Here is a 21,017-nt window from a genome sequence, read left to right as displayed (position 1 = left end):
TGAGAAAGAACGAGACAAAGAAGAAGAAGCACGAAGAACAGAAGCAGAAGAGAGGGAAGGAGAGGCATAAGGTCAAGAAAATAAGGTTGCTGATATGATAACATGTATGTGATTTTACATGCAATAGAAAGATCTAAAAAAACTCAAACATAACCTTTCTGTTTGTTACGAAAGTAAAGAGAGGGTTTCTGAATATATTGTCATATAAACTTATAAATAGGTGCTAGAAGACTAGGAATAGGAAACAAGTTTCCATATGCTTACTTACCTAAATCCCTAAGACTGCTTAATCTATAGAGATTCCATATATTAAATATATATTCCATAACACTGGTGATCCAAATATCGTTCATCATATGAGGTTCATGTAGCATTTTCCTAAACATTATACGTTTCACAGACAATCTTCTCAATACACAAGTCCAAAAGTAAACGGGCAAGCAAGAAGACAGAGTATTCGAACTGACCTTTACAAACACTCGCAACAATCTTATACTTTTTGTGTTGCCTCTTCAACCGAAGATGACAGCTCCGGGATAAACTTGACTCAAAGCCCTGCAAAACGAAAATTTAAGACAGCGAGAAAGTCGATACAAGTCACTGCTTAGTCGAGATTCTAAAGATCAAATAGAAACAGGCATGGATAACATTAACACAGAAACCTCATGTTGTATTTTCTACTTATCATTTGTTACAACAGAAAAAAAATAAATGAGATTTACATAAAGACTTATTTAGCAGATAGGACGCTTACGAAATGGGCCCTGCTTTCTTCTCAAACAATCGGAGACTACATCCTATTCTCTCGGACTATAAATATATACATTCACAAACAAAACCAACGATTCAATGATCTGTCGATCTTTTAAAGCTCCTAAAGTGCAAATTGTGCTTGTCTTGATATAAAGGCAAGTAATGTCGCGGGTGTTGCATATGTAGATCATTGAAAATCTTCATTGAACGTGCATATTCAGGGGATTATGCAAGTTGGTTGATCAATTGAGGACCTTTTGTAGTTCAATGATCAATTGCTCTCTGGTTGATGGCTCTAACTGCAGTGAAATCGAAATGTAACTATGTAAGTCCCCTTACCAAAATCCAAAACGAATGGGGAAAGACGGAATAGAATAAAAATGGTAGTATAACACAATCGGGCAGCTTACCTTCTGAAGAAGTGCAACGAGACCTTGAGGTAAAGCACGCACATCTAACGCTGAATCGCCAATCTTTGATAATTGAACCAAGACCTTTTGCACACGCAATTCCTGCAACTTGTCTTCGTAGTTACTACGATCACGCTTCCAAAGATAGAAGGCTTTGTCGTCTGTCCAAGCGTTTTCTTTGCCCTGTGCGGTTTTAGCATCTAAAAACCACGTCTTTACCATCTCGATAGCGGATTTGTCAGAAAGCTGGTCACCAGCCGCATCCTTCACAGTCTTGATCAAGGACTCTTCCTCAACTCTTCGGAGCAATCTTTTGTAAAAGAAAAAACGAGAATTTTCCCAATCTACAACTTCTTTGATCACTCCTTTTGCAGCCATTCTTAGTGATGTATCATGCAATTCGGCAAACTTGGTGGCAATCTGAGTGTATATCGGCAGAAGTTGTTTTTCACGGGCTTTTATCTGCTGTTGTACAGAATCAACAGTTTCGTGGATCCCGGTGGTCTTTGCTTCCTGAAGCTTTCCTCTCAATTTAATAAGTTCGGGGTCGAGTCTACCCATGCACTCCAGCAGTTCTTTTGTTCGGAACTTGATTTCAATCATACCTTCAGGCTCGAGAACATTTCCTTTAGCCGTTCTTTCTGCATACATTTCAATGTGGTCTGAATTAATTTTACTATCTACAACAACCCATGCCCCGCCACGAAGCTCACCCATCATAGGGATGTATACAAAAACGGGTTGCTTGTATGTTCTAAGGTTCTCAACGATGGTTGAACCGGCTTGAAGGATACCCTCAAAGAGATCCCTTTGTCCCCCGGAAAATCCCCTCCAGTTGGCAAGGATAAAAAGTGGGAGCTCTTCTCTATTGAAGTCCATCAATGCTTGAGCAGTTTTAGTTGCAGAGTCGGGAAACCATACTTGCCCTGCCTGGGGAACAACCCGCTCATGAGAGTCGGGCTGCCCGGGATCTGCAGGTATCACTTGCATCATCGTTTGGGTTTCGACAGCGACTATTCCCACAGGTATTCCTCCAAGCTTTGCCCGCCCAGTCACAACGGTTCTTGCCCAGCCTTCCAATGCCTCAACGAAGCTATCCTTGTCAAACATGCCTCCCAGCCACTTTCCGCTTGCATCCTTGACACCACAGATAGCAGCTCGAGGGTCACATGTGGTCTCGGGAAAATACTCAATGAGTCTCTCGGGAGGGTCCATAGCAGTAGAAATGGGAAGCGGACCTCCAGAATATGGCGGAACAAAGCTTAACCAGTTCAAAATTGCCGAGATGCCTTCAAGGTCATCGGAGACTGTCAGATGAACAACTCCATTGGTTGCCATAATTTTAGGCCCGCCAAGTTGCATGTGGGAGCTGTAAACTTCCCGACCCAAGAGCTTATTCAGTGCAGAGAAACCAGTAAGAATAATCGGTTGATCCAGCCTCTGTATACATCGCATACCAAGCCGAGCAAGATAGGCACCTATGCCAACAGTTCTCCCAGTTACATATGTTAGCGTAAATGTTTCATGGTAGGCCCTTGAATATGCACTGGCAATGGCCCCACTACCACTTAAATTCTCAACGCCCAAACCATCCTCTTTTCCTATAATAGTATCAATCACCCATCGAGTCTCTCCACTAGACAACTTTAGTTCACGTGCTATGACAGATGACCCAATGCGTGCGTGATCCTCAGGAGTCAAGTATAAATACTGCATACCACGTTCGGGATTAGATTCATCAGACCATCCAACTTTAAAGCAAGATTTTACTTCCTCGGCAGCACCAATGCGAGCTCCTGCATTGGCTGCCAAATAAATAAGGGGCAGTTTCTGAGTGCAGGCTAGATCAGTCACCGCTTGGAAAAACGCATCTTCTCTCGGACCGAAAGATCCATTTCTGAAGGTGACATCATTCGCAACAATGATAATTTTCCTTCCAGAAGGGAACTCGGGTGTAGACATTTCCATAATCCAAGCCACCATACCAACATCATTGAGCGCAGGCTTGCGTTCCACGGGAATAAGAGGAGTACCCCAGCTACCTTTTTGGTCCGAAAAAGTCAACTCGGTGACTTTAATGAGGTTTTCTTTAGGCTTGTTAATTCTAGGAAATTCAGTAGCCCAAGACTTCTGCAATGCTACTTCAAAAGCCTGTAAGGATGATTTGATTTCACATTAATAATACACGAAAAAAAAAAAAAAAATCTATCTTTGTTTTACTTGTATCTCTAAATTTGTCAGGATTTACCAGGGGAAAATCATAGCAGTAGGTTGTGCTGCTTTTACGGGCCAAGAGTCGTTTCTGATCAAGAACTCCCAGAGGTTGATAATATGCAGTAACTGGCACACCATGCAGAGGACCCACCCCACTCGTGGAGTGATAGACTACTCTGTGTTTGTTTGTATCTTCCACCTCACGGTAGATCTGAGTGTAATAAATATATTAGCTAAATAGCGTTGTATGAAATGTTTACTAAAGGTCATATTAAGGTGAATGGTTCACCATCCACATTCCCCAAATTTTATCTATCTGATTAGTAAGGATCTTGCTCCAAATATAAACATATAGTGATTTGAATGTTGTATGTAATTCCACTTACATTCACAATGCACGTGTGGCCTGTCACGTTTTCAACCACAACTCTCCAAGCACCATTGGCATCTCCGGTGGATGATACCCAAAGCTTCACTTCCCACTCAAAAACACCTAAACGGTGCATTTTTACACCAACAGATGCATTGATTTCACGTGCCATTTCATCTAAAATTTGGTCTACAACTGCTTCTTCATTACCATTATATACATCTACTCGCCTGGAAATATATTTAAAAAAAAAGTAAAAAAGAAAGTTAATGAGATACATATACAACGAAGAGTAACTATTTGACAAAAGAAGTAGAATTCCTACTTGTTATAGGGCAACAGATCCTCTATTTGTTGCTCCCTTAAAATATAGAGGTACATATTCACATGGTCAGATTTGACGGTTGAATTATGGACATTAAGCTCAAGCTCCTCAAGTGCAGATGTTAAAGATCTCAAAATGCTCCTTGAAGTAAAAGACAATGAAAATGGGGCATGAGTTTTTTGACGATCTAGCCCTTGAAACACTGGTAAACCTTCATCTGACATGGGTTGTCTCACGAGTGTTCTGAGAAACATCCTCTGGATTGGCCGAGGCTTGTCTACAACAGTGTACAGGTGCCACTGACGGTCCCTTGATGGTGCGTACTTAATTTTGTCATAGCCATTGAGCTTATCCTGGGTTGGAATGAAGTGATGAACCGAAAAATCAGTCACATGGTGATTTTTTTTTTTTTTTTTTTTCTGGGTGGGGTGGGGTGGTGTGTGTGGGGGGGGGGAACATGAGTTGAACATTGAACTCACCAATTCAAGGTAAATTGATAGAGGAGGCTCAAGGTGACGTAATAGAGGCTCCTCCTGGTAATATCGCTTCTCTTCCGACCAATGAAAGGAGTGCCTCATAGGGCCTCGTCCCTCATCCCTTTGTATGATACAGCTGATCACCGCTACCCCTGCATTTTTAAGGCTGGAGCTTATATCTCTCTCTTTCAATATTTTTGCTAACTTGTCGACTCTCTCTTGAGCCTGATCCTCATCACCACTGCAGTGCGTACAAATAATACAAAATGGTAAGTAAAAAAGTCACAATAAAGACTTTGCCGTAGTTAATCCAATCCAAGGTGCATATGTGCAATACCTGTCCTGAAGTGTACTCATTTGATTGTTGATGCCTGCCAACGCAATGTGTATCATGTTACCGTGACCCTCAGTCTGCACGGATCCATCGGAAACCGTAGTCTGCATGTTGTTCATTGTCTCCTTCAGTGCAGCTGTTAGCACTTTCGGCAAGATTTGGAGAGATTTGATGATGACCATGGCTCCCCATTTTTTCTCGCTATGCTTCTCTACCAAAGGTTTATTCACCGTTCGACCTTCAGATCCGTTTTTCCTCTCCACGTGCTCTTCCAAGAACTCCCAAGAAGCTATCAGTCCACCCGATCTGTCCCACTGCATCCTAACACTCCCCTTGACGAGGTAGGGCTGATAATACAAAGTAGAAACGTTAATAACGAACGAAGAAAAATCTTAGTCCGTTGTTGAAAGAACTTCAAATACAAATACCTGGTACAGTCTGCGAACATACGTCTCCACAACCCTTCTCTGAAGGGTGTGATCGCTGTGATCAAAAAGACCGACAAGTGCATCTTCGACTGCCAAAGGAGCACTCACTAGAGCTTCCATTCTTTCATTTATGGCACTTTTCCTCTTAGGAGTGTCCATATGTTCTCCTTCTTCAGTGAACATTTCTAACTCGGAAAGACTTCTTGCAATGCTGGAACGCAGTTCACTCAGTTTCGTTTGTTCAAGAAGCTGACTTGCCTTGAGAGCCAACTGTAAAGCACAGCGAGAGTTAACCACAGAGTAGTTTATGATGCAAGCGAATCACTAAAGTGAACGGGATGAACTAATGCTTTTATTTGTGATTCTGGAAGGTATGCAATTCTAACCTCGGAATAGTTTGTATGATTGAGAGAAGAGAAACGGATTAATTTATCCCGGTAAGCTGCAGGACTAGGATACACCAGTTGCTCCATGAGACTTAATATCAGTTTATTTTTACGCTTCACACCCTGCAAAATTAAGGTTATTGGCAACATACTTCATCTAAACACCGCTAAGAAGAATAAGTAATGAATCGCACACAACTCGCTCATACCTGATGGGAAAATACGATATCTACAACCTTCAGGGGGTCTTTTTTATATTCAAGTCGCAGGCGTTCAATAACATCAGCCTGAAAAGGGGTTGAAAAAAACGAGCATAACTTATCAAATATCATGAGGTGCGATTGTTAAATCTACATTAGTAACATTTCCTTGCCCAAATATAAGTGGGATCCAAGCTTGCTAAGCAGCAATTAACCAACTTGGATAATATTTTCACAAATCTCTTGTGCATAAGATCACTAACCTGGATGTTGTCACTAAACAATTCTTCGACAGAAAGGTATTCTTGGAAAAGGGACTGCACAATAACACGGGCATGGCTCTCTCTTCCCCCTTCATAAGACTTCACGAGACTCATTAGCGGTTCAACTAGTCTTTCTTGAGCTCCTTTTTCTTTTTCGGGGCAGGAACTCAGGTGTGCCTGGAGCAAGAAGGAATTTAGAACTAAGAAACAAACACTAAAAAAGAAAAGGACAAGGCAATGAGAAATCCCAGACTAAATTAACCTCAAGAACACCCCGCAAATTTTTGGCTGGGAAATCAATGTTTTGAAAGTTCAAGATCCCTTCATATTCCTTGTATTTTGCTTCCAACTGTTGAGGAAAGGCCAAATCAAATTTCAACCATAAAACTGAAAACACAATTTCAGAAAACAACCTAAAAACATCAGAGCATGGGCATTTACCTCAGATCTGAGATCTTTGGGAAGTCGTGTTGCCAGAACAGCCAAGCACTCTTGCCACTGAAGGAAGGGTAGTTCAGGACTGTCCAAACAACTTAGCAAGCTCTGTACCACCTGGACACCAAAATCGTTTTTATATTCTTTTTCCAGATAAAATATTTATTATTTTTTTAAAAGAAAATGATCAATTACACGTAAACTGAATACTGAGGTTCCAAGAGAAATTCTTAATGAAGATAGGGCTTTTTATCGATCCTAATCAAGCATTTAACAAAACCTTTGCAAGAAGACAACATCCGCCACATACTTACTTCATCAACAGCGTGCTCATATCCAGCTAGAATCATCCGAGCTGCATTCATACTGGCAGCACACCTCTGATGAACTTTATCAGAGATTGCAGTTGGAGGTCCGAGAATGGGGAAGTTCCCATGGAATGGTTCTGCTTTTCTTACAGCCGAAGGATCATCTAGATCAAGTGCTGCTATAAGCTCGGCAGCCTATAAATGAAAATTATATTAGTTGCAGTCTTGCAGACTTGCCACAAAAGGAAAAACAGTATGATAGCTCAAGAGCTCATCACCGTGAAGCTTAGGACCAAGCCCAACTACATCAGATGAAGGCAAAGTTGACCCGAATATAAAAGGCAAGAAATATTGCATACATCATAAGCGAGTAGTATTACCTGCATTGCTTGACCTTCTGACATCTTGAAATGAATCACCCCTGAAGCGGGGGAAAGAAGAGGCATGCACATTTTCATGACCTCAACCTCTGCATAAGGTGTGTCGGCATCCACATGACTGCCATCTGCAACCAAATATCTCAGAAGTTTGCATGGTGTCTCTGCTATGAGCTTAGATGGATCATGATCATTCTGGGCCCAAGAAAGACTAGTTATCAGAGTTCAGCAAACATAACATAAAATATCACACACACAACACACATATGTATGTATGTATGTATACGGAAAGTAAAAAGCCTGGACACCTGAAGCAAGCAAGTCCTGCCATCAATGAGAAGACGAGTCCCAGCCGCTTCCTCCTCAGCGTAAATAATGTGACTGTTTCCATCCAACTGTGAAACCCAATGTAAGCAACTATAATTTTCATATGGTACATAATGTGGTTTTACATGCCGAATAAAGAGAGTTTGAAAGCAAGTTGTAGACAAATGATTGCTTGCCTGCATCAATAAGCCTCCATCACGTAGAGTGTGTATTTCTGCTTCAATCTCTGAGTCATTCAACCTCAACCTATAGCTTCCAGGTCCTCCCCTCACCATGTTAACCTAAGAAACAGAAGTAAACATTACCAAGACAAACCAGAAAATCAATTTTTTCCAGACTTCTTTCACATAGAGAGAACAAAATTTAAGAAAAACCAACCATCAACAGCCAGGAGGAATGATATGAATTTAAGCTATAAAGAAAGATGCTACTTACTGTATACTTTATCCCTTCAATGTTTAGTGAAACTTGAGAGTTCACAAGTGAAATATGCTGCACAGAGATAATTGATCATTAATTGAAAAAGAGAAAAAGAAAGAACCATTAGAATCTAAAATTAGAGTGCTCTAACAATAGTACCTTGGGAGGAATTTGCCCTTTTTCTAGATAACCAACATATTCTGAAACCATTGCAGCACTACTTGCAGAAGCTTTCTGCAATTGACAAATGAGGGGAAAATGAAGGTTTTGGGAATTAAAAGTTGGAGCTAAAAATATTTTGGTTATAATTAAAATATTTCAAAACTCAAGTTTTCTAAAAGCTGTAAACTCACATATAGAGCTCCTCCAACCACAGAAAGATACCAAGGAGGTCTCTCAGCTCTAACCCTCATTGCAATTCTACTGTCCAACCAACCTGTGTGTATTTTGTTCTCTCTATAATCTGAGGCCTGCAGAAATATTATTTATAAATGTTAAAACACTTTACCAGCCTTGATGGTAATAATTTCACCAACCTACTATACATGTTATGAATATTTACAATGTACCAAACCAAAGGCACGTTAAACTATATAACTTCTAACAAAATTTGTATTTAAGTGGAGCATGCAATAAATTTTTACGACCAATACACTTACATGCAGTAGATCAATTGTGTAATCTACATTTGTGTGAATCTCTCCTCGTATCTGAATTTCCTTGAGGCCAAGTACCATGTTGGCAATGGCCAGGGCTCTGGATTCACCAAAAGCAAAAACATGCCCTGATGTAACATTTAGAAATCCGTAAGGTCAAAATTATAACCGCATATAAAGTATCCAACTCATTCAGGGACACAAACAGTAAGAAAGCATGAACAATGCATTGATTCCAACAGTTTAAGTCAGTCATGAAGTCATCTAGATAAGATAAAAACAATTTGCAGCTACAAGTTTTCAAATAAAGTATGCTGAGAAATATAGATTTCAAAAGGATTACTTCAACTTACCAAACTGAGAATCTGAAAATTCATGAATGCCCCCACCAGACTGCAGTCAACACAATTGTTTAATCAACATCAAACATGAGACATGAATATTTCATATAAATGTTAATTTATAATCATTTACCTTGACAGAAAAATATGCCCATACATTTGGTTTGCTTTTAAAACTTAGCTCCTGTATAAAATAATTCAAACCATGGTCATGGTCATGTTCATAATAAACATTAAATCAACCAAAGTGATCAAAACCAAAAGCAGCTCAACCTGCACTTTGCCACTAGTAGGCTTAAAACCATCATCAGGATCCTCACTTGTTACACGGACAGCCACACAATGACCTTTTGGTCTTGTAGACTCTGCCTTGTCAAAATCAAATGGAGTAGCAACAAGTGATGTTCTCCTCCAAGCATCATATCCACCACCATGCTCCATTCCATAGAACCGTCTGATTTCTAAGGTAATGCAGAAAATGATTCCAACCACAAAATAAGGAAACAATAATAAAGAGGAACCATCACATTAATGAGAAATTTCAAATAGTGGCATGTTCTTGCATGAAACCTGGAATCTGCCACAGAGGAATGCCCATTCCGACAGCAACTTGGGCTGCTGGAAGGTTAATTTCTGCTATCCATTCTGTTACAGGGTGCTCCACCTAAATCACCACAAAAAAAAAAAAAAAAGATTGTTTACAAAAATCTTATGTAACTTTCAAAGGTTAACTCAGTCAGGGACTGGTATTCACGCACCTGTAACCGCGGGTTGAGTTCCAAGAAATAATACTCCCCAGTTTCCATGCTAAAGAGATATTCAACAGTCGCAGCTCCAACATAACTGACACATTTTGCTAATCTTCTAGCAGCCTGCTCAAGTTGTTTCACGGTCTCTATAGGAGCCACAGTTATTGGCCCCTCCTCAATAATCTAATTTACAAGAAAACATCAGTGTGTCAACGATAATGTTCCATAGGTTTCTACTTATCAGGTCATCATATAAAACCAATACTTGATATATCAAACTTTTAGAGAGAAGTGAAATATGGTAGATCCCTAATCCTATAGGAAAAATAGAATAACTTCAAGCAAGAGGCAAGCCAACCTTTTGGTGTCGCCTTTGGACACTACAATCACGACTATGCAAAGCAGCAACATTACCATACTGATCACAAAGCAACTGCACCTCTAGATGTCGACTCTGTTAATACAAAAAATCTGTACCTTAGTACATGATTGTGATTCAACCTCAGCATTCCAATGGAAAAAAATAATAAGAAGAAGAAAGGAGATAACCTAACCTGGGAAGCAACCTTCATTATGAATATCGGAGAGCCAGGAACCTCACCCTGAACTTGCTTGAACAAAGCTCTAACTTCATCATCATTATGAACCTATAATGTGCAAGTAACAACAGGAATTTTGTAGTTCAGTAGGAATACAGCATACACAAGCTCTTAAATAGGCAATGCACTTATCTCACAAAAGAATTGCAAATCTAAGGAACACATCTACAATCAATGAGTCACATGAAATGATTTACTGGTAAGAGACAAATGTCAAGCACATGAGCCAAGTGCAAAGACAATCTTTACTAAGAAACAAACCTTTCTGATGCCTTTACCACCACCACCCCAAGATGCCTTGATCATTGCAGGATAACCAACAACTTGACAACTAGCAATTGCTTCTTCAGTAGTATAAACACATGCCTTATTATATATTTCTTCAGGGATAGAGACCAAACAACTTTCTGGTGGAATTTTAACCTACAAGATTGAATGAAGTACATAAGATCCAAAATCACTTTGGTGCATGCAAAAGTTCATAAATTGTTACCAAAGAGACTTTACATGGGAGCCACTCCATGGAAGGGTGGGAACATCTGCTGCTTGAGCAATCAATGACGAACCAATCTTGTCACCTAATGCTGCCATTGATGTGGCAGGTGGCCCAAGGAATATAATTCCCTTAGCATTCAATGCATCCGGTAATTCTGGGTTTTCTGATGCATGGCCCCATCCAGGCCAAACAGCATCAACATGTGTTATCTCTGCCATCTGCACAACCAGAGAAAAATAGAATAAAAACATAGATTTCCATTTTTTAAAAATCAATTTTCAGACTTCTAAGGAGTAGTATTAGTTACACGAACTATAGTGCAAGACTGGCTAAACCATTTATCTCTACTGACAACCCATAAATACATACAGCTAGATCCTTACAACTTATAATGCCTCCATTAACTATTGGAGACAAGGGCATTGATCCCAACAGAGCCCCACACACACATGTAGAGGAACAAATCAATAAGCATTTTATTTTTTGAGTTACTAGGCCTAAATAGCCCTAATCGAAGTACCAGCTACAGAATGAACTAACTAAAAAAAAACAATAGTAAATTAATAGGAAAGAAGTATTCACAAACCTCAACAATGAGCTGCACATTAGCATAGTTGTTGTTGTTTGTCCCCCCAGGAACCTCTACAAACTGATCAGCTATTCGAATATGCTCTGCATTTATTCTCATATCTTCTGGTGTAGCCATTCCCACTAACAATATTGCCTTCTCTGAACCAAACGTTTCATAAGCCCATGTCCTAACACTACGAATAAACTTCACAGCTGCCATCCCATTGTTTGCAATTAATATACTATGGATTGGCCGCTTCCCCCCAAGTGAATGACAGAACTTATCTACTTCAGATTTTATGTTTGGAGACCTCAACGGAAATGCTCCATTGGTGTACCCATTATTGTTCCTCACACCAATCATTGTTGGCCTCCTCTGAGCTTCTGACATATTGCACTGCCTGAAACCCAAAAAAAATCATGTATTCATTGCCAAATGAGCTAGCTGCAGATAAGTTCACCAAAACTTTATGCAGTTTCTCAATCTAGAACAAGATCTTTGCCTGTCTTAAAAATCTACAAAGCAGTCATATAAAACAGACCATGAATACACATCACTAGATTATTGCAAGATTCCAAAAGCTAACAATAAAGGAAACAAACGAATTTCATAAATTGGATGATCAACCAAAAATGCTAAGTACTGGAAAAAGAAGCACAATTATTACTCCTCCTAATCACCACACTCCATTTACATAGTTCACAGCAAGAGAATCAGATGTAACTAAAGTGAAGTCCAAATTTGTCAACGATACAAAGCAAGCCAATCAGGAACTCCCAACCAGTACACTTACTTGGTTCAGATGAACACGGAACCAGAAAATCCAAGCAACTCAACAATCACACCCAACAAAGTTCCTCATCAAATTCAACTTAAACAAGCAAAGCAAAAATACCCAAATTGAGAAAAGCAATGAAAAGCCGAAATTGGGAGGTGTGGGGAATTGTACCAATGAGTCAGTCACCGAAGAGGCCAAAAAGCTCCAATCTTTCCTCGCTGAGTGTACACAAGAGCCCGTCAGCTGTGAAGCATTCGGATCCAAGAATCGAAAAGGGAATAATAGAAGAGAATGTGAAGGTGCAAAAGCTCAAATCTTTTTGCCAGTTGACTCACGGGCTAGACTGAATTTTTTTGCGAATGGGCGTAGCGTTGAAGAAGTTAGTTCTGGTTTGGTTGGAGAAATGAAGAGAGTCTTTAATATTAAAGGTGCGGCTTTAAATGAGAGTTAAGTAACCACGTGGTATCTGCCCCTATCATTTTTATTATTATTTTTTGTGATAATATAAGAAATTAATTTTTCTGCAATAATAAAATTTATTTTTTCCTTAAAAAACATTATTTTTAGAAATTTATATTACATTTTTTTATATAATACCCATATCCCCCACTAATTTATAAGTTATGAAATTATTTGCAATTCAATTGTTACATTTTAAAAATATATAAATATGAAATATCAGTGATAAATAGCGATAATATTGAGGGAAAGTGTTGAATCGAGTAAAAAGGTTGTGATAACAATGAGTATATGATAAGAATGTGAATTTATCTTACTGGGAAGATGAATTAGTGAATATTTATTTACGTGTAAACATAAATTTTACAAATTCTAATAATATTAAAAAGGGTCTAATGTGTTTTTTTTTTAAAGGTTTGCATGATAAATAATGATTTATGTTCCCACTGCTCTGCTTTCCAAATAAATTTTTGCAATCCAAATGTGCAATGCATATGATATCATGCATTAAGTTTGCACAATAAAGAAATGTTTTATTCTTTTTGTGGGTTTTTGTGAAATCTTTGTGTGAGCATTTTATGAGGAATCAATACAAGATCTCAGGAATACTTCATCAGCTGTTATGTAATCAAATGTAAATAATTCTAATTTTAAAATTGCAACAACAAAAAATTTGTACCCACTTGTTATCACACAAATTATAACATATTAAGCAATATATAGTAAAATGAATTTTTTAACTGTAAATTTACACGTACAACTTTTGTACCAAATATAACTATGCCGTGTATATTTATTTATACTGTTTATTGTCAAAACTATGAGTGGTATTATTCGAATTATTTAAACTAAAACTTGAAATTTAAAGTTTTGGTGAACTCGAATAGTTCTCGATTTGAATATGTTAAATAATAGTATATCTTAATAATTTGGTTTGAATATTATGCGTTAAAAGTTTATCCAAATCTGACATGAAATTCAGATTTTTGATATAAATATGATGATAAATTATATATTAAAATATTAAATATATTTTATAATAATATTATATTAATCTTCAAAACCATATGTTAGTGTTTTTGTCTTATTTTTAGTTTCATTGTATAGAAATAATACGCAAATAATAAAATCAATAAAAAACTAAAACTTAAAAAAATTGGCTTGGGCAAGCTCAAACTAACCCAAAATGATTTCACACAAATCAAGCATATCTTAATTATTATTTAGTTCTGATATCAAATTTTAAAAAATGTCACCCAAACTTTTCATAAAAAATGTCACCCAAACATTTCATATATTCAAAATAAAATGCTGAAAACACATGAATCTAATCAAGGTTCACTCCGAGTAAGGATAAATGTCGATATTATATCCTAAAATCTAAAAGAATATTTTAATTTAACATAATTCAACATAATCAAGGGATCAAAAGTATTATTTATATATAGTAATTGTAGCATCACTAAGGGTCCATCAATATCATATATATATCCTAAACTTTAGGGAGACAGCCTAAGAGGAGATTATTATATTATCTCACAACTCCAAAAATGAAAATATTGTGCTGAGGTCCCCACCCCTCTTATAGAGACATATATACGTACCAAATAACTCTTTTCACATATATAATAAATGAATGCTTTTGCCCAATCTGGAAAGTAGCATATAAATTATTTCAACTTTAATCATTTTATTATTTGTATTTCTGTTCCAATTTCAAATATTTTAGTTTTTTGAATATAATGACACTTCAATGGCTATGGAGTGTGAAATATTTCACAAATTATTTTCATAATTTGTATTAATTAATGTTTTATTTCTAAACTAATATAGATTCGACTCGAATTACAGTCGAAGGGTCTAACTTACTAATCCAAATTTGACCCGGATTATTGTCATAATTAACTTAGTAAGTACAAGTCAAGTTGGTCAGACAACTGATTGGGTAATCACAAAGTTTCAAACTCAACTTCCCGTGAAAACTCTCTATTGGCATTATTAGTTTGAACCAATCAGCTATAAGCAACTTATGACTGGTTTACCTCATTATGGTCTTTTGTTAATTATAGTCACAATGCGGGTTTCATTCAATGTGCACCTCTAAATACTGTTTGCAGAATTTAACCTAATTTATAGCAATTTGACAAATTATGAATTCTAGGGTTGGAAGCTTTGGTGAGCATGAGTCTTTGACTGATAGAAATCAAAGGTGGGTTGTTTAATTAGCCCACCAACCATTGTCCTGTTTATCTAGCTTGACCAAGAATATGAATTTTTTTTTTAAGAAAAAACTTTTTTCTGGTGTTGACATAAAATGATGAAATTATTAATCCAAAATAGAAGTCTTTGTTTTGAGATAATTAATGAAGTGTGCTGTGTGTATATAGGTGACTGATATGATCTTTCTAGTGCATGGGGGCAGATGGAGGGTGGGGATTATCTGATCTTTCTAGCGCATGGACAGATGGAATGTGAGGATTGGAAGTGTGAAGAATAATTAATTAATAAAATTGTGAAAAAAATATATTAATTAGGAAAAATAGAGTGGGTGGGTGGTGGCAATTGATTGGGGGTGCATGGGGGATGGGGGTTGGATGGATTATGGTTGGGAGTTAGGTTCATCATCCATGCACATCCACAACCTCCCTTCTTTGTGTCCATTATTATTATTTGGTCATTTATTGTTTCTTAGGTTTAACTAATCATGTTCCCATCATCAACCCTCAACTACATCATGACTCTTATGCTATGGTATCAGCACTAAAGACTTTGTGGTCGAACGACATAATTGTGACTCTCCTAAATATAGTGGTCTGGAGGTGGGAACATTGATTCTTTATGTTTCAGTGGATCAGACCAGATACTACATTGTAACAGAGTCAGTAGTAAGGATTATGGTCTGTATTGTGTAGTAATGGGACCATACTTTTTATTCCTATCTATTCAATCATTTCCGGCCTTCATGGCTCATCTTCAATTCTATGTTTCAATTCCTTTCCCCATTTGGGTGTTTTCATCCCCACCGTTAAACCAACCTAACTCAATCCATCTGCTCCACACACTTCACCCACCACTTTTGACCTTCACATTTGGTTGCTGGCCAGATTGTGCATCACAACACTGCCCATCATCATAATTTCAATTCCACTCCCGCTAAAATATTTTCCGTAAATCAAACGGGTCCTTATATTAACTGACTACAATAACGATTCTTATGCTTAGTGTAACGGAGCTTGTAATAACTACAGCGCCCCTAAAGCTTTTACGTGCCCAAACTGCACGCACCCAAAGAGTGCGCCATCTTGTGCTCAAAGCGCAAGACAAAACAATGTTTTTTCATTTTCTCTCTCCATGCAGGCCCCACAAAAAACTTGCTCTTGCAAAGTTTTAGGGAGAACTCAATTCTCTCTCTCTTGTCTTCTTTTTCTTCCACCTAAGCATGATTCAAAAAAAAAAAAAAAAGGGGATTCCTCTTATATATCAATAAAAAAAATATTATTAAAAATTTCAACTGGACATACTCCTCCCAATCACTTGGTGTTGCCACAAATATAGTGTCCTAATTCCCAATGTGTGTTAAGTTGTTGAAACGTGAAAACCTGAAATGAATATTTTAATATGTAATAATGAACATTGAGCAAACTCCCACTGATTTCTCCACCAACAACAAATATGTATGGTCTAAAAAAAATATTCTGGCAATTAACGACAAGAATAGGATAGAAGATCATGAGATTGTGAACAGGAAAGAAGATGAGTGTGTTGTATTTATGTGAGTATGATAGATCCATCATGAACCATGAGGTTAGTATGTAGGTTGGCATGAAAAACGAGACAATAATAAGCTATTACTGCATTGCATGGGATATGATAACTGAGACCCGAAAGGAGTGATTAAGTGAGTAGAGTATAATTTTTGTATTAGAAGATCATTTAACAGTGGATAACTTAAACGAGAAGATTTATAGTGGTTCAAACGTTTATGTAATCCTTCTCCTTTACTTTACTCCTATGTACCACATAATTTATTAACTCAAGAAACATAAAATATTAATTACAATCACATAATTTTTGGACCAAAACTGTGAACCTGGTGTAGTACTATCAAAGTGGGTTGAAGCCCGCGGGCTAACCTGCACGGCTGCACCCGTCCGACGGTGGAGCGGGAAGTGGGCCTAACGGACCTAGCTTGCTAAGGCCCACGACCTGCCATTATATATTCATGTGGCATGTGTGAAGCTGAAGATAATGGGCCCAAAATGAAAACAAATGAAAGCCCAATTTGAATAGACTGGATAGGATGCTTGGACACCAATATTGGGTTAAAGCCCACAGTCCATTCATCCTATTCAAGCGACACAGGCCCACGTAAACTAGAATCAATCATAGAATTATAGTTAATCCGTATTAGAAACTGGGCCCAGTAACATGGCCCAATATCCCATTAAGGGCAAATTATTGTCCACGCAATGGTGTATGAACCATAATAAGTACATTTTTAATATACTAAAAACACATTATTCTTTTTCAAAAAAAAAAAAACACATTATTCGTGTACTAAATGTATATTATATAAAATAATATACTTTCAATACTTAAGTAATGTACTTTCCTTGAATATATTGTACATTTTTTTTTGAAAGAATATATTGTACATTTTTTTTTGAAAGAATATAATGTACATTTTTAATATACAAAAAGTACATTATTTATGAACTGAATATACATTATTTGATAGTATGGTCCACACAACTGTATGGACTAGAATAATGATTGCCCATTAAGAGGGAAATGATTTTTATTTTTAATAATTCAAGTTTCTCAACTTTGTCGGAAGATATACTCAACCTCATGAACAGACTCATGAAAAAATAAATCAAGTCAATATAATTTTGAGATTCAACACCAAATTATACACTTATGCACATAAGAAGTTAATAAATTTTTTTTTAATTTTATAACTTCTTTTTACTTTCCTCCACTTTTAGGTGGTGTCTCAGTGTCTGGCACCTCAAATAACATGATTAATTGAACTAATTTCAAGGGCAAGATGGTAAATCAAGAAAACTATAATTACCTTGCAACAAGCTTGATAAATTATAGGTTAATGGTTGCTCGCATAGCAACAAAAACAGTAAGAATCCTTTTAAGTCACTAATTAGCTAGTTCTTCATAGATTCCAAAGGCCATAATTTGAGCTATTTTTAGTACATTCGAAAGGGTAGCTGTCGAATTTATAACAGTATAACTTAAAGTTACTTAAAGTTATAGGTCGGTATCTATACATTTTTTTTGTGTTAGGTTTTTGCTTGCCAACTAATAGATAGAGAAGGGGAGAGAGAAAGAAAAGAAAAAAATGAAAATCGTAAGAAAAAGAAAGTCGGTGGGGGCGGGGGACGGGGGAGTGTGACTGTTTATGCATTGTTGGTGCGTGAACTCTCTCTCTCTTTATCACCAAGCAAAAATTTTGGCCTAAAAAGTATAACCATTGACGATGTTCTTATAACTTAGTGGTATACATATGTACTTTTAAATAAAAAGTTACAAGTCGGATATGTAATCATATTTACTAAAGAAAAGGATATTAAGAGTATAAAAATGTAAAATTTTAAAATGATTTTGCATAGAAATTAAAGGACTTCAATGATGGTAGGGCCTGTTTGGTAAGCCAAAGTTGACAACTTGACATCATATTATTAAATTAATAACATTGGGGAAAATTCAATTGGGCAAAGTGAGTGAAAAAGCAATCAATGAGGTTACCTCGGAAGGAAAATAATAGTAATAGTAATTAGGTGGTGATGTGAGGATTATATATATAAGAAATCTTATGATGCGATGTTGATCGATTACTTATACTAGCTACAAGTTAAAATTTTAAAAAAGAGTTTAAATTTGGATTTGTACTATGAAAATAATTTTTTCACAATATTCCAATACAAACTCAAAACTGTCACGTACTACACCATTCACTCTAACTGATTATAAATACGGAGCATAAGAAACATTGGTGCCGATCGAAACGACAGATTATACCATGGACCAGGGTTTACCTTGCATTATAGACCCTGATTTAAAAATAATTTTCAGATTCTATATATGTAATTGACACATTTTGTACATGCAGTTGATAATTTTTGTACGTATAACTATCATATTATGTGTCAGCAATTATCAAGTTATTTGTTTACATGTACAGAAACAGTTAACGGTAGGTACAAAATGTGTTAACAGAATGAACAAATTTTTTATATCATGATTCACACGGCAATATGAATCATGATTCATGGTATAACAATGGGAAACCTTAATCATTTTTCTCTATATATAAAAGGACTCTTTGAAATCTCAAAAGCCATGATATGGCCCACTAATCAAAACTTGTGTGGGCCAAATCCAAACAAGTAGGAACCCCCCAAGGATTATAATGCAAATGATGAAAGAAAGAAACAAGTGGTTGACATTGACTCTAAACCTAGCAATGAGAGGACTTGCTTAGTTGTAAAGTTGGAAACAAATGTAATTTTGGAGACTTGAGGGCCCCACATGGCCCTACCCCCACCCCACCCCACCCCACCCCACCTCATTGCAAGTCATTTTCTCCCCCCATCAATTCAACCTCATATTTTGTTTTGGGAGAGTGAGAGAAATAATTGGGTGGAAAGATACCAAAACAGTTCAACTTCACCATTTGTGGACAAAACACACCCACCTCCTAAGATCCTAAAATCATGTTGTTATTGGCAAAGTTGTTTTTGGAGTTTACACAAGTTGCTGCAATAGTTTTGAATAATGTGTTTTTGAATTATATATATGTGTGTGTGGAGGTACATATGTATACATGCATGCTTTTGTATTTTGTCTATATACCCACATATGTTACATAGATTTGTGGGGGAATTGAGGTTTGCATCCCCATTGCCCCCTCTGAATCCGCCCCTAATTACAAGTTCAGGACAAAATCCTAAGTTATTTTAAATTAACTAATTTATCTAGCTAATAAAACAAAAATACGCATAGTACATTTTACCAATTATCCCCCAGTGTATTTGGGTTCTTTGTAGTGAGACTAAATAATTGATACATTATACGCTCAAAATGAACAATGATTGAAAGAAAATTTGAGTCTCAAAGTAACTCATTTCAGTTGAAAAATGAAGTTGGAAAAGGCTTAGAAGAAGCATTTGTTCCACATTGGAAAGGAAAGTGGTCGAGTTTGCACTAGTGTGTGTGTGTGTGTGTGTATATATATATATATATATATATATATATATATATATATATGTAAAATACTATTTTAGATAGAGTTTGAATTGTATAGCTTAGCGAGTTAGCGGCTCTCTCTTGCATCAGGGGGAGGGGAATTGAATCAAAAAAACCTATCCTTGCTCTTCTTCCTCAAAGCTAAGTTAAAGTTTTGTGTTCTATTTCGTCGAGCTAACAAATAAAGTTTTTCATAACTTTTTTTTTTTTTATTTTACAACTTGAACGGTATGTACTTAGAAAATTTCATTTTTTAATAATTCACAAAAAATTATGTTTTATTCACTTATTCACCTCTTTCAAGACCAATCATTTTCCTTTGATTATACGAATAGAGAGAGTAAAAGAAGTGGAGGATGCTTCAAAACGTAAGAAAGATGGTGGTGGTCCTCTATATAATAAAAACAACAAACATGGTACGTCTTTCATTTTACCCATTTATGTGTCAGATTCCTTAATTAAAATTAGTGTTACTTTCTACTATGTAAGAATATTTGGAGGGGGTGACATAGTTCACCGATATTGGGATTAAAAAATACGCATTAGTTGTAATTCATGACATTGGACTACACTAATGAAACCTCATAATCAATTCATTAAATTAGTAAGGAAAAATAAATAAATTAGATTTGAGCAACAACGTTGGAAGTGGACACATGCCCACTTGCACAACTTGGTCTCGTCAGGTTGTGTTTTTTTAATGCAATTATTTACCACCCACTATTATTTTAATTCTTTTTTGAAAGCCTATTATTTTAATTTGTAATAATAATAATAATAATAATAATAATAATAATAATGTCAAACACTGTGTACTCAGATGTCACCTCTGTGGCTCTCATTGAGCGAATGTCACATGATTGAACCTTGGTGGTGGAGTATTGACTCTTTGGGCTGCAACTGAAGATCTTCACGAACATGATTAATCTTAATGTGTCGTTTTAGTTAATGGGTGGAAGCTTACCCATTGGGTGTACGTGAATGAAACGGTGCGAATTAATCTATTTTCAATTTAAACCTTAGAATCCATCATTTCAGCTTAACCATAAGTCTCGTATTCGGGTCCTTTAAACACACTG

General features: G+C 36.7%; 1 protein-coding gene across 2 annotated transcripts; it reads right to left on the bottom strand.

The window, feature by feature from the left end:
- Positions 1 to 623: 623 nt before the first annotated feature.
- LOC116022366 (acetyl-CoA carboxylase 1-like) lies at positions 624 to 12,624 on the bottom strand. 2 transcript variants are annotated; one of them, XM_031263060.1, is made up of 32 exons: positions 12,388 to 12,624; positions 11,454 to 11,838; positions 10,879 to 11,085; positions 10,633 to 10,794; positions 10,327 to 10,419; positions 10,131 to 10,226; positions 9,782 to 9,955; positions 9,594 to 9,687; positions 9,297 to 9,484; positions 9,157 to 9,207; positions 9,036 to 9,075; positions 8,686 to 8,810; positions 8,380 to 8,496; positions 8,186 to 8,260; positions 8,042 to 8,098; positions 7,783 to 7,887; positions 7,588 to 7,674; positions 7,283 to 7,474; positions 6,909 to 7,097; positions 6,601 to 6,711; positions 6,422 to 6,508; positions 6,160 to 6,336; positions 5,906 to 5,983; positions 5,697 to 5,819; positions 5,311 to 5,580; positions 4,886 to 5,229; positions 4,552 to 4,789; positions 4,073 to 4,425; positions 3,764 to 3,977; positions 3,412 to 3,588; positions 1,164 to 3,314; positions 624 to 1,052 (listed from the first exon to the last, which is right to left on the bottom strand). In XM_031263060.1, exons 2-32 carry the CDS (start codon positions 11,826 to 11,828, stop codon positions 996 to 998), a joined length of 6,807 nt encoding a protein of 2,268 aa, XP_031118920.1. In that variant the 5' UTR covers positions 11,829 to 11,838; positions 12,388 to 12,624; the 3' UTR covers positions 624 to 995. The 2 variants fall into 2 exon arrangements, with proteins under 2 accessions (XP_031118920.1, XP_031118921.1); XM_031263061.1 differs by lacking the exon at positions 12,388 to 12,624 and adding an exon at positions 12,232 to 12,250.
- Between the last annotated feature and the right edge of the window lie 8,393 nt (positions 12,625 to 21,017).

The sequence above is a fragment of the Ipomoea triloba genome, chromosome 6 (genome assembly GCF_003576645.1).
Source record: "Ipomoea triloba cultivar NCNSP0323 chromosome 6, ASM357664v1".
Lineage (NCBI taxonomy): Eukaryota > Viridiplantae > Streptophyta > Magnoliopsida > Solanales > Convolvulaceae > Ipomoea > Ipomoea triloba.
Note: the sequence above shows the minus strand (reverse complement) of the source record. Positions and strands in the feature narration are given on the sequence as shown.